We start from the raw sequence: 13,816 nt of genomic DNA on the forward strand, positions 1-13,816 counted from the left end.
CCGTCTTAAGTATGAAATTTCCCGTCATGTGCACGATCTTTAGTGTCTACTTACCTAGCGTATATAGTAGGCCCTAAGTCGAGCCTGCGGCGATGTAACGGGTTCCAACTTACTGCTATATAGGCCTAAGCCCGCCGTTTTTTGGATCTTAGAATTTCATTTGTTTTATATATACCTCTAAGAGATCTACTATACACAGAGTACTGTATTAAATTTTGTTTCTAATCACACACTCTTTCGCTCCAATCTTTGTTTTTGGAGATAGGCCTAGATTTCATTAGGACAGGGGAAAAAGTCCTATCTGAGCGCCGAACGAGTTCAGGCCAATAATCTCTGGCACATTGCTCGGATAGTCTATGGTGGAAGGAATGCTGATGTGACACGCTCGTAATAATCGCGAGCAGGGGAGGCAGGCTTTGTGAACATGGAAACGCATATGTGGTACCGATGTATCTGATTGCACAAGACCAAATCCACCTGTGAACCTCGGATCAACCTCAACGTCTTCACTGCCAAGGTTTATCAAGCTGAGCAGTGAATAAACTAACTGCAGACTGACCTCAGCCCCTACTATTTATTTTTATTTAAATTAAGATTAATACAAAACTAGGAGGGTAGTGATTAAAACTGTTTATATTTGGAAATCTTTGCTCAGGGTTTGACAATCTGAACACACTTCACTGTGTACAGGTAATATCTCAGTATGTAATGTTTAAGGAAAAGACCAACGGAGTTGGACTGGGTTTCAGTTGTTTCTAGATGCTTTTTCATGACCATAACACCAGCGTCCACTTTAATCAGTTTTAATATCAGCGATTAATTAATGTAAAAGAAAGTTAAAATATGAGGTAAGGTTCATCATACGGACAACTGAAATTATGCGTAAAAATACTTTCATTTATTTTTTTTCAGATTTTTTAACGACCGTTGAAAGGCATTCAAAGATTTGAAATCTATGGTGGGCTTATGAGCCATACTGAGTGACTGTATCTAGGAACTCTGACGTCACATCACCTTTTTCCCTGATGTTCACCAGAAGAAAGAAAATTGTGGGAACATTATTTCAGCAATCTTTTACTCATGGGTAAATGAGTTATTCCAACATTCAGTGTCGTGATTAGAGCAGGATAAACGTCCTGTGACGTCAGAGTTCCTAACCTCGGATAATATGGTCCTTATAACCAACCTTAGAATTCAGATGCTTGAGTGCCTTTACCTCTTTTCACAAAAATCACAAAAAATAAATGAAAGTATATTTATGCATAGTTTTAAGTGGTCTATTTAGTGCAGTCTCAAGCTCTAAACCAGACCGGCCTAACCTACGTACGGTACCCTACCGGGTTTCGGCCTGTCGAAATATGAATTCGTATACAAGTGGACCGTGATGTAATCAGTGTTAGCCAATGAACGCTCCGTACGAGAAAAAAGCCCTCGCGGAAGAACACACATTTTCATTGGTTGAAGTCGGGGGTGGGGGGGGGGGGGGGTGTCTTAATTAATATTCATCATCAAGTAAGAACTGTCAAAAGTAAGTTGTCGATCGAAGAACACGAATTCGAGGAAATTAGCAGAGAAGCCGAGGCCCTTGTTTGCCAGAAATTGGAGATAAAGGAGCAGCACACATTTCAGAGACAGTGTCTGCAAGCAACTGTACCGGGAAAAGATGTTTTTGTGTGCCGGAGGACTCGAGCAGGGAAATCATGTTTTCAGGCGCTGACAATGGAACCTTATACCAACAACAACCTCAACAAAACTCTAAAGATGCCCTATTGTAATCGTTGTGCCTTCCTTGATGAGCCTTATGAAGTCTCAAGTGAAAGCTCAAAACAGGAGAGGCATAGCGGCAGCGTATATAGGGGAGGACTACGAATTGGAGGATAATGCAGATGGCAAATTCCATTATGCAGTTGTGTAATGAGAAGAACACTTGTTTTAAGTATGTGATTTACTGCAGGAGTATAAAGCACTGCTCTGATCTGTTTTCCGAGTTCATGGAGACACTTGAAGAGAAGTCTTTTTATCCACCAGGATCCAAAAGCACCTCACCTTGCAGACTGTTCAACAAGTACCACTGGACAACACCTGATCATATAAAGGAACAGATTATGACAAGCCTTGCTGATGTAAATACCCTGAGAGTGGTAATTGCTACAAATGCATTATGAATGGGACTAGACTTGGGGTGCAGTATTGTTATATCGTATGGCCTAGCTGGGGACTTCGACTCCTATGTGCAGCAGATGGGGCATGTTGTGTGAGATGGAGCAGGTGCTCACTCCATGCTTCTGCATCATGAGGAACACATGGTAACCAGCATAGATAAGCAAATGATATTATTTGTGAGAAATCGGGATACTTGTAGGGGAAGACTTTTACTTTCATTGTATGGTACTAGTATTGAAGAAACTAGGAGCATCGTTTCCCACAACTGTTGTGTTATTTGTTCAAGAAGTTGTATTTGTGGCACAGAGGAGTGTTCAACTTCTGCCTCTCCATGTTGGTGCGGATGATGATCATTGATTCAGATACTTTGCAGAGAAAGGTATCAATTTTGCAGAGAAAACATCTCAACATTCAATTACATGCGTTACAAGCAGAGTATGATGGACTTGAGAAAGCTGATACAGATAACCTTATGTGCCATTCTTTGTCAATTTTCGTGGCTTGGGACATTATTGAGTTCTGTTCTGATCATCTCATCAAAAAGATTTTGAAAGTGTTCTGAGAAATGTTTGATGACATTTGTTCATCAGATGCTGGATCGTCAGACCAAGAGGTCATTGACTTTGATATTGATGAACTAAGAGACTAGATGTTGTTTCTTATACCCAACTGGCTAAAATGTGGTTAATGAAAGTATTATACATGTACATCAATGTGCTAAATTGTTCCTTGCAGCAGAGTATTTGTGTCAAAAACAAACGAAATAAGTCCTAAATATTCACACATCTACAAATGTATTATCATGATAGCATGATCACATGGCCACAGTGGGATAGCTAATAATGTATTATGGTTTATACACGTGTGCTAAATGACCCAAAATTTTGTCCATGACTTACTTGCGCATGTTTTCTGATTGAGAGTTCTATTGATTTTATAAAGGCGTTGAGGTTTGCTTGGCACATGAAGCGATGTTCCATCTCTCTTACCTTCCTTGTTCAGAGTCTGAATGTGATATGTTAAACCTAAAATATATATGCATTTTTTTCTTCTACTCTTTATTTATTTATTGTTTTTTTATTATTTATTTTAATATATACTTATATGTAATATTATAGAAAACCTTTTCGTAAGGCTAGGTCCCTGTAACACTCTTGCACACATGTGCATTGTTCAAACCAAACAGGGGATGGGAAAGGGGCCACCCTCCACTCACCTGATTTGTGCTCTGTTCATGTGTGTTGGGAGATTCAGTCAGCAGGGGGTGCAGGAAGGGGTCGGTGATGGGCCGTCTCCTACTACCCTACTCCTGCAGCTGGTTGGGAAAGTTGTAGTGACAGCACCATTGGTTATGCTGATGTTTTTTTTTGATAAGTAAAGATAATATTATTATTATAATATATGACATTCTACTGGGAAATAGTAAGTTTCAGCACCAAAAGTAATATTTTATAATAGCATTCTTGTAATAAAACTGAAGCTATGACTTTTTGGTATACATGTGTTGATTTGTTTCATGTACACTAGAAGATAATTATTCATCAATCAGGCTAAGGCTTGGTACGATGTTCATCAGCCTTTTGATATATTAAGACTATACATGCATGTAATGTGTTGTGATGGCAGTAAGGCCTTTTTCCAGATTGAGTAACTTTTAGGCTTTACTAAATTGTCTAGACCATCTAATATTCTGCAGATACTGTATACCCATTTACATGTATGTGGTTTAGTTATTGTCAAAATCCGACCAGTATTTATGGTAGTTTAAATTAAATCATAAGCTACACATATATTTTGTGACTTTGTGAACTGATCAGTGAGTATTAGGTTTATTTTGTTCATTGATCTTTGAACACCATACTCAGAAATTTTCACTTGTACAATGGCAAGTAGTCAGTTTTATTATGGTTGGAAAAAACTTGAAATTAACCGCTCTACTCATCTACTCCCAGGCTTGTATTCCAAATAGTTAGAAGACAGGTGGTCTTCAGTGAATATAAAACCAGTAACCCTTGAAGCACCACTTATTGTCACAATGAGAGCAAGAAAATTCCCAACAGCCTGAACTGATCGTGCACATCATGTGCTAGAAATTGGGAGTTCAGCTCAAAGAGTGATGACCTGTACCCTGCTGTTAAAAATAACTTTAAGACACATGTAGAAGCAGTTGGTGATGGCGTGGGATAAAGGCAGAGTTAACCTGCTGCAGAGAGGGTTTCACTTAGCCATAATATATTTCTACATGTATTTATAATTGTTCTGGTCAGTGCTCTACCAGAACCCAGCGTTGGAAATGATGAGGTACTGCATGAAAACATAAAAGAGAAACAGTGTGACTAAGCCGTATTAAACACCTGTGTACCAGGTTTTACCAGGTTTATGTATTTGATTGCTCTTGAACAACACACAGAAGAATTTTTTCAACTGTGGAGGAAACCAAAGTGCCTGATGTAAATCACCAACATTTGGCAAGTTGCTGACAAACTTGACCTCATTTGGTACACTGAAATGCACACCATATGAATTGTCCAAGACAAATTGGTCTTTGACTGCTTTAACAGGATGGGTAGGTTTCCACCAGACTCTGCTCGGTTTCCTCCCACCATAATGCTGGCCACCGTCGTGTAAATGAAATTTTCTAGAGTACGGAGTAAAACACCAATCAAATAAATAAATTAACAAGATGGGAATGTAAGATAAACAGAAGACACTGACACAACATATCTGATCTTGATATGAAATCGTTTTACTTTGGTAACATTTGGATTACCACAAATGAAAACGAAACCTAGCTCATCTGTACACAGTATCAGTGCAATACTTTCACATTACAGATGCATTCTTACTCTGCTCATGTCTTTTGTTCTGAACCAATGCATGTATGTATATGTTAAACACACCATATTCCAGGACTCCCTACTCGTAAAAGGTAAGAAGATCAGCTTATTGATATAAAATGCATACAAGGTATATTAAGCTTTTCCTATGTCATTGTCATCTACTGTGTGTAGTATGTTTTCATAAATCTTACGGAATGCGTCTACCTGAGCATGCATATATCGGAGGTGGCATCATTTTTTTCTTAAAAAAAAGTCTTAAGAATACTTTTGAGCTAACGGTATTTTATTGCCCCCCTGCATTTAATGGATACTTTAAAATGTCTACTTTTTTTAATCTGTTCATTGTATCGCCTAATTATTAAACGCTGTGAGAATATTTTTCTTTGTAATCTAAAAAAAAACTCTTTCTTTTCAGGTGTTCACGTTGATACAATTTTATAAGGGTGTTTTTTTTTTTTTTTTTTTTTAAGTCAGAGGCCATCAAGGCAGGCTTGTAGTCTCTCTAAACCAGATCGTCCTAACCTACCAGTCCTTTCCGTATAGCCTTTTCTAATTTACTTAATTTCAAGGAACATGGCATGAAGACATCGCCCTCATCTTTTACCACAACAACGTCAAGGAAGCCGAAGGGAAAAGCGTCGAGGACCTCCTTAGAAGTCTTACTTTCCGTCGTCAAATCAAGCCTTTGGGCTGTCACAACACGATTATTTACTGTGGATACGAGCTGAGCTAAATAAATTCTACAGTAAACCTTGAAATACAATAGTCTTTCCATTTCTTTGGCGTGGCCATCGAATCGCATGATTGTCGTACATAGAACACATGTCGACTGTCACTTACTGTTTACGACCCCGCCAGGAGATAGTAGAGTCGTTTCCATTGGTCGGCCAGGATTTTGTTAAATCGCTATGTTCACGTCACCGCAAGGGAGTTACGCAGGCTTGTCAGCAGAGGTTGAGTAGACTTAAACGATGTTGGTTGGACCATTTTCTGTGGATGTCATGTTAGGATATGATTTCCTGGCACGTCATGGATGCTTAATAGGCTCCAAAAACTACTGCGTTAAGCTTGACGTGAAATAGAAACCATGTGAAGTAGTGGGAAACTTTGATTGCTGCCGGTTGTCCCTTGCAGAAACCTTGAGCGTACCACCCGCCCAGGTGAAGGCTGCTGTCTCTGGAGAGATTGAGTCGTGGAGTGTGAATCAGTATTTACTCAACGGACAGGGTTGATGTCGACCTGGACGTTCTCTCGTGTCAGTGCAAATGGTGAGATTGCCATTCGAATACTCAGTCCGTCTAACGACAACTGCAGTTGTCCAAGCTGGCAGTTCTAGGGGAAACTGATAACGACAGTGTGAAGACTGAACAAAGTGACAAAGTGGTGTCCTGAAAATTTAAGAGACCTTAAGAAACGTGCGGGTAATTTGGACGAAAACTGGAGGGGCGAAATGGAACGGTTGCTTATGAGTGAGTGAGTGCTTGGGGTTTAACGTCGTACTCAACAATTTTCCAGTCATATGACGACGAAGGAATCCTTAGGGTGCATGTACGTGAAATGTGCCTCCTTGTTGCAGGACGGATTTCCACCGCTCTTTTATTTAGTGCTGCATCACTGAGACGACTTACCGAAGCAGACGCTCTACCAACTGTGCTATCCGGGCCGGTAGGTTGCTTAATGAAGTATTCGAACCTGTTTGCTGTGGATGATGATGGCATTGGGCGCACATTCACTGTGCAGCACCACATTTAGACCGGTAGTGCACCAGCGATTCGAATATAACCCAGAAGGCCACCACTCCATGTTAGAGAGGAGATTGATCACCAGGTGGAAGATATGCTATGTCGTGGGTCTGCCTCTGCAGTTCTAGATAAGAAGAAGGGCGACAAGGCTAGATTTTGTGTTGACTGCCGATCCCTTGTCACCGAGAAGGATGTATATCCGCTACCCCAGATAGTTGATAGTCGGGATGCACTCCAAGGGGCGCAGTGGTGGCCAGCTTTGGATTTGATGTCTGGCTATTGGCAGATTAACCTTGCACCTAAGGATCGTCTAAAGTAAGCATTTGCTACTCGCCCTGGACTTTATCAGTTCCATCGACTCATACAAAAGGAAAAGGTTCTCCTTTTGAACTGCCGAGTGTCAAAGGCATTTGATGTGCAAAAGGAGAAACTTTGTTCCAGTGTTGCTTTGGGCATGCCGAAGAACCTTTCATCTTGGACACGGATGCTAGCTGTTGGGGAATCGGGGCGGTTTTAACCTAGAAGGTTGATGGTCAGGAGAGAGTTGTAGCTTACGGCAGCAGGACTTTGTCCAAGATGGAACGCGCGTATTGCGTTACTGAAAGAGAACTCCTCGCTGTTGTGATCTTTGTTAAATACTTTAGGCATTGCCTATATGGGAAGCAGAAACTTTTCCGCACAGATCTCGGGTCACTGCGGTGGCTATTAAAGTTTAAAGACCCAGAGGGGCAGTTGGCTCGCTGGATTCAATCTCTCTCCACCTATAAGTTCGAGATAGAGCATCGTCCTGGTTCAAAACATCTGAGCGCCGATGTTCTGAGCCGCCGACCTTAAGGACAGTGTGACCTCAATAGCAGGAGACACAGAAGACTTTACTGCGCAACAATCAAAAGATCCAGATCTGGCTCCTGTTATCTCACTGGTATAGGCCGTGGCAAAGTCGAACTTGAATGACGTTTTCCAGCATAGCAGCGTCAATAAAGCTTTATGGGGAGCCTTTAATACGCTAACTGTTGCAAAGAATCTCCTGGTCCGTAGTTTCCATGATAAGTCAGGAACATAACTCTATTTGTTCCACGGCCCCTTAGAGAACAGTACTTCAAGAAAACCACGATGAACCTGCTGGTGGACACTAGGATATTCACCAAAACGTTGAAATAGATAAGACAGACATATTCCTCTACTGGTCTTCAACAGGATGTATGACAGTAGTGCCGTAGTTGTTTGATCTGAAGTCGCCACAAAGGATTCGGCAAGGGCCGTAGTCCAGGTGTTTTGGGAAACGGAGACTGGCGCAATCAACTGACTTGAACAGGCATCGTCTTTGTCAGATCAATGAACACCTCACGCGTTGGAGCAGTGAGACGGGTCGGCTCCGTTGTGGTGACCCCGGGAGGCAGGTGCACAGAGACTGTCGTCTCCAGAAACCCCACACCCAAGAACGTGGAGGATCCTGCAGTTGGCCTGAAAATTCCGGCTGATGAAACTGTACTGATGCCAGAAGAGGTGCCGCAACACGACCAGGAGCCGTTTAGCGCGGAGGTACTCCCGTGCCGGATACGGCCCGTCTAACGGCACAGAACGGAAATGAACCCCTGGATCCCAGTATTCCAGTGCTCACACTTGTCCCTGATTCTGGACGTGCACTGCCAGAACCAGTGCTGTCCCCGTGTGAGCATGTGGAGAGGTCTCTTCTGACGCCATTTGGGGGTGGCACAGTACCGACGCTCATATACAAAGTACGTGTGATCCCCTGACCAGCACATAACATACGTGGTCTGCACAGAGACTTTCTCAAAGCGGCGTGTCATACCTTTGTCGTACGATATTTTGTGTGTCACTTTTAACGTACCATTGTCCTATATGTGCGATATGGTTCAAGTACGACATCTTTGTGAAAGTGGTCCCTGGTGGTGCGACCCGCAAAACAAGCACACCTGAATACTTTGTTGGGAAGTATGTCTCCCTGCTACATGAACAACATTCAGCAGAATCCAGCAGGCCGACTGAGGACTACTCTAGACAAGCGTTCAATGTACAGAGTGTCCGAGAGATGACCCGAGAAGTTTTCGGAAGAAGCATTATCAGCCTGTTTACGTTTTGCTTGGGTGGCGAACTTTCGACGGGGACGTCGTGAATTGTATAGGCGGGGATAACGATTACTCAGCGCACAGGATACACAACCTGTGTCGTTGTTGTAAAGCTGGTGGACTGCTGTGTATGAAACCAGGATTCGGATTCGTCCGGGAAGTGCTGGGAAAGAGCCGCGCGCTCTGATTAGTTAGTCGTTGGGGCGAGGACGAGAGGACCAGACCGCCTGGATCGGATCAAAGATCGCCAGACACAAAGGCCGCCCGCCAGGGTATAAACCTTGGGAGTCGTCAGGACTGCACAGGCCGCCGTAACGCCGCCGCCTCCTGATCCAACATGGTGACGGAGGCATCGTAGTATGAACCCGGCTACAGAACCTTGTTATTGCTTTTTTTTACATTCATGTACTCCGCGTTGTCAATACATATTGTTTTCTATTTGTATAGATACTGTGTTTGTCCCATTTGTTTTTCTCAATATTATTAACCTTCACCTCAACCTCCTGATCCCACGCGGTGAAGGAGGCCACGAAGTACAAATCCGGTTACAGAACGTGTTGCCCGCAATTAGCCAGGTGTACAGGGCTACCTGACCGCTCGACACGTTACAGTAGTGTTGTAAACGGTTGGAAATATATCGTGGCCCGTCAAATGAGTTTTATTAGACATACACAGGTATATGTGGCCAGACAGCATTTAACTTGCTGACTGTTTACATTCATACTATAAGTCTTCTGGTGAATGTCACGGCATTTTATGCTAGACTGTGATTCATTATAGCAGTAAGCCTAGCCTAAGTTGTAGGCTTCGGTTTCAGGTCTGTCCGTTCACATGCACAGCGAGTGCACTCGTTGGTCTGAGCCCAGAACTAATTCTCTGAGCCCAGAGCTACGCTTGAATGCTAATTGCTCCCTCCCTGGTGACTTAAAGCAAGGCCATAAATGACTGAACACTCTAAATATGTCGACATTTTGGCCTTGTCAAATACCGTCTTGAAATAGACGAAGTGACGTTGAATAGAAATATGTCGACATTTTTGCAACGTGCGATACCCACTTGAAATAGACGATATGATCTTGAAAATAACGTTAACTCCCAAGCAAAGAAACGAAAAGGGGATCTCTGTTCAAGCAAACCTCTCTCCTATATGCTGTACTTGCTGAACGAAACAGATGTATTTGTATATAAGTGTGAACTGGACACAATTCTGTATAATCAAAAAATAAATACCGAATTGCTTGTCATGATTCACCCATTAACAATATGCTGTGAATGATTAGGGTTAGATGACATATGTAACCTATTCACGAAGGCCTATACCGTCATACCAAGAAAACGCCAGAACATTTTGAGAGCGTAAGTTCTATGCTCGCTTTAATATGGCTCTGGTTTGCATTACCTCCCTTTGTCCACAGCTGGGGCGTATGTATTTCATGTATTGTAATATCCATATTTATCAAAATCTTTTGTACTCTTGATACATAGAGTTTTACATATGTAGTATGCTGGATGTGTATGAAGCAGTGTCATGCACAGTCTGGTTAGTGCTTGATGTCGTATCATACCCCGCCCCATTCAAATCTAACGCACACCAATGGAATGTCGTTTTGCCCCTCCCCCACCATTTGCACAACCTAGTTATTTTAGTTCTTGTGTACAGGTCCGAATTTTGTGCCTCTTGGTACTGCGTCGATGACAATATATTTTTAGCCCCTCTCTCCATAAAAATTATCCAATACCCATACCAGGTCAGTCTAATACCCATACCAGGTCACCCCAATACCCATGCCAGATCACCCCAATACCCATACCAGGTCACCCCAGTACCTATACCAGGTCACCCCAATACCCATGCCAGGTCACCCCAATACCCGTACCAGGTCACTCCAATACACATACCAGGTGACCTCCATACCCATACCAGGTCACCCCAATACCTATACGAAGTCACCCCAATACCCATACCAGGTCACCCTAATACCCGTACAAGGTCACCCCAATACCCATACCAGGTCACCCCAATAGCCACCTATACGGGGCCTCCGTTGCTCAGTTGGTTAGCGCGCTAGCGCAGCGTAATGACCCAGGAGTCTCTCTAAAAGCGGTCGCTGTGAGTTCAAGTCCAGCTCATGCTGCCTTCCTCTCCGGTCGTCCGTTGGAAGGTCTGCCAGCAACCTGCGCATGGTCGTGGGTTTCCCCCAGGCTCTGCCCGGTTTCCACCCACCTTAATGCTGACAGGCGTCGTATAAGTGAAATATTCTCGAGTACGGCGTAAAACACCGATCAAATAAATGAATAAATAAATAAATAGCCATACCAGGTCACCCAAATAGCAAACCAGGTCACCCCAATACCCGTACCAGGTCATCCCAATACCCATGCCAAGTCACCTCAATACCCATGCCAGATCACCTCAATACCCGTACCAGGCCACCCCAATACCCGTACCAGGTCATCCCAATACCCATGCCAAGTCACCCCAACACCCATACCAGGTCATCCCAACACCCGTACCAGGCCACCCCAACACCCACACCAGGTCATCCCAATACCCATACCAGGTCACCCCAACACCCATGCCAGGTCACCCCAATACCCGTACCAGGTCATCCCAATACCCATGCCAAGTCACCCCAACACCCATACCAGGTCACCCCAACACCCGTACCAGGTCACCCCAACACCCATACCAGGTCACCCCAACACCCATGCCAGGTCACCCCAATACCCGTACCAGGTCATCCCAATACCCATGCCAAGTCACCCCAACACCCATACCAGGTCACCCCAACACCCGTACCAGGCCACCCCAACACCCATACCAGGTCATCCCAATACCCATGCCAAGTCACCTCAATACCCATACCAGGTCACCCAAACACCCGTACCAGGTCATCCCAATACCCATACTAAATCATACTAAACTTGCATTAACGACTGATTTTGGATCATCACGGTCATTTGTACCAAACCACCTTCCTAATAAGATCGCTTTCGTTACATCGATTCTTCTGCAATTCATAAAGAATTCATCCGATCACAAATGGATACATTGATATATCCTCACGAGTGGATACATTGATATATCCTCACGAGTGGATACATGGACACCACCGGTCAGAATACGTTACCTTATGAACTACAAGAGTTTCCGGGATATACCTGTCCAAGAGTGGATATATGGACTCCATTGATCAGTTACCAGTCCTTGATGTATGATACCTTCTGAACGCACTTTTCAGGGATACACCTACCCAAGAATGGACACATGAACTCAACCGGTCAGGATAAGAAACCTTCTGATCACCAGCCGTTTCCGGGATACACCTACCCATGAATGGCTACATGAACTCCACCCGTCAAATAAGTCACCTTCTGAACACCAGCTGTTTCAGGGATACACCTACCCAAGAATGGAAACATTGACAATTTCCAATTCATAATGTATTGGACAGAGCGCATTTGGCCCATTAACCATCAAAGCGAAGCCCGTTACAGGATGATAACAGTGACTACCGTGTTTTATCGCGTTTGCTTTGTGAATCGACACCATGTTCTGTAGAGTGTCGTAATGAAAGTATCCATTCTCCAAGTTGAAGTCATCAATTTGCTGTCTTGTAAGTTAAACGTAGCCTTGATACTAGAATGTTTACAAGTGTGTTAAAAGGCGAATGGAAGACCTTTTCTGAACAAGCTTGTAAACTTGCAATGACAAACTGTGGCGTTGGATTCCCCCTGTTTATCTTACAAACTGAACTTCCTGCAAATCGAAGTTAATTGTACATGGCGCAAATGTTTTTTTTTTTTAATGGAAGCGAAGTTCGTGTAACCCATGGAGTTATTTTTAAGGTACATTTAGAAAGCGACGCCACGCTATAATCATAGCAAAAAAAACCCAAAGTTTCAGATGGATGAATGAGGAATTTTGACGGATTGAACTAAAGCAGTGGTATACAGAGTGACTCAATGTTAAATTGATTGGTTTTAACTCCGGAATAATTCTTCAGCGATACATGTTTTATGGCGATAATATTTGTTGGTGGAGGAAATCGGAGGGCCCGGAGTGAACGAATGTCCACGACAGGTACATGGCAAATCTCCTGACTGAAAGTTGCTGCTGAAATATTTTTGGTGACTAAGAAATAGCGAGCGCTGGATTCGAACGCCTGCTTCAGTGGTCAAGGGCCAGGCAGTCGCAGCGAGCCAACGATTAATGGTCTGAGCCGACGAGAGCCCCAAGTCCCAAAACTGAACTTAACTGAATAGTGAAAAAACAATGAGTATTGTTTAATGTGGATTGCAACTGTATTGAAACAAAGCTCGGGTGTTAGCTATTTAAGCGACAAACTACGGGATTGGTAGAGCACCTCGTTAAGAGCACAAGAAAACACAAACCTCAAGTCGTATAAGGTAACAAGGCTGTATTATTTTCCTTCAACCACTGTACGTATATATTACAGTAACCATGCTGTCTATAGTTACAGATAGTGTGCAAGGTGTGAAAAGTTACGTTATAAGTAACAGTATGCCTGGTTATACGTACGTGCGTGGACAATTCAGACAAATTAACAACATTAAAATACAAAGCTATTCGTTCACCCAGGTTTTCAATGCGAGCAATCCACTGAGTTAACCAATCGGTAACACTTGTTCTGATCTCGAAATACTTCTGTATTCAAACACAGGAGCTGATTCCACAAACGCTGTTTTTACTTCAGTCAAAATTCAAAATGAGTTTATAATTTATTTAATTTTAAACGATATCTGTTGTAATGGAGAACACTCAACAAATGCAACATTAAGACAAGTATTTCAACAATAGAGACCTTGTGCACAAACTTATCACACGTGAACAATGTATCAGCCGCAATTTGAGCTCTTTCCTGTTCTGAGTTTGGCATTTTAAGCATTTCCAATTTATCATTTGAGTCTTAAGTTGCTTAATAACTACCAGCTCTGGGACCGATTCCACAAAGCGATT

The 13,816-nt window shown here is 43.0% G+C and overlaps 1 protein-coding gene across 1 annotated transcript; it reads left to right on the forward strand.

Annotated features, from left to right (window-relative positions):
- The first annotated feature begins 11,235 nt into the window (after positions 1 to 11,235).
- Positions 11,236 to 11,748, forward strand: LOC135462000 (uncharacterized). Its single transcript, XM_064739322.1, has one exon. It carries the CDS (start codon positions 11,236 to 11,238, stop codon positions 11,746 to 11,748), a length of 513 nt encoding a protein of 170 aa, XP_064595392.1.
- Positions 11,749 to 13,816: the final 2,068 nt, after the last annotated feature.

The sequence above is a fragment of the Liolophura sinensis genome, chromosome 1 (assembly GCF_032854445.1).
Source record: "Liolophura sinensis isolate JHLJ2023 chromosome 1, CUHK_Ljap_v2, whole genome shotgun sequence".
NCBI lineage: Eukaryota > Metazoa > Mollusca > Polyplacophora > Chitonida > Chitonidae > Liolophura > Liolophura sinensis.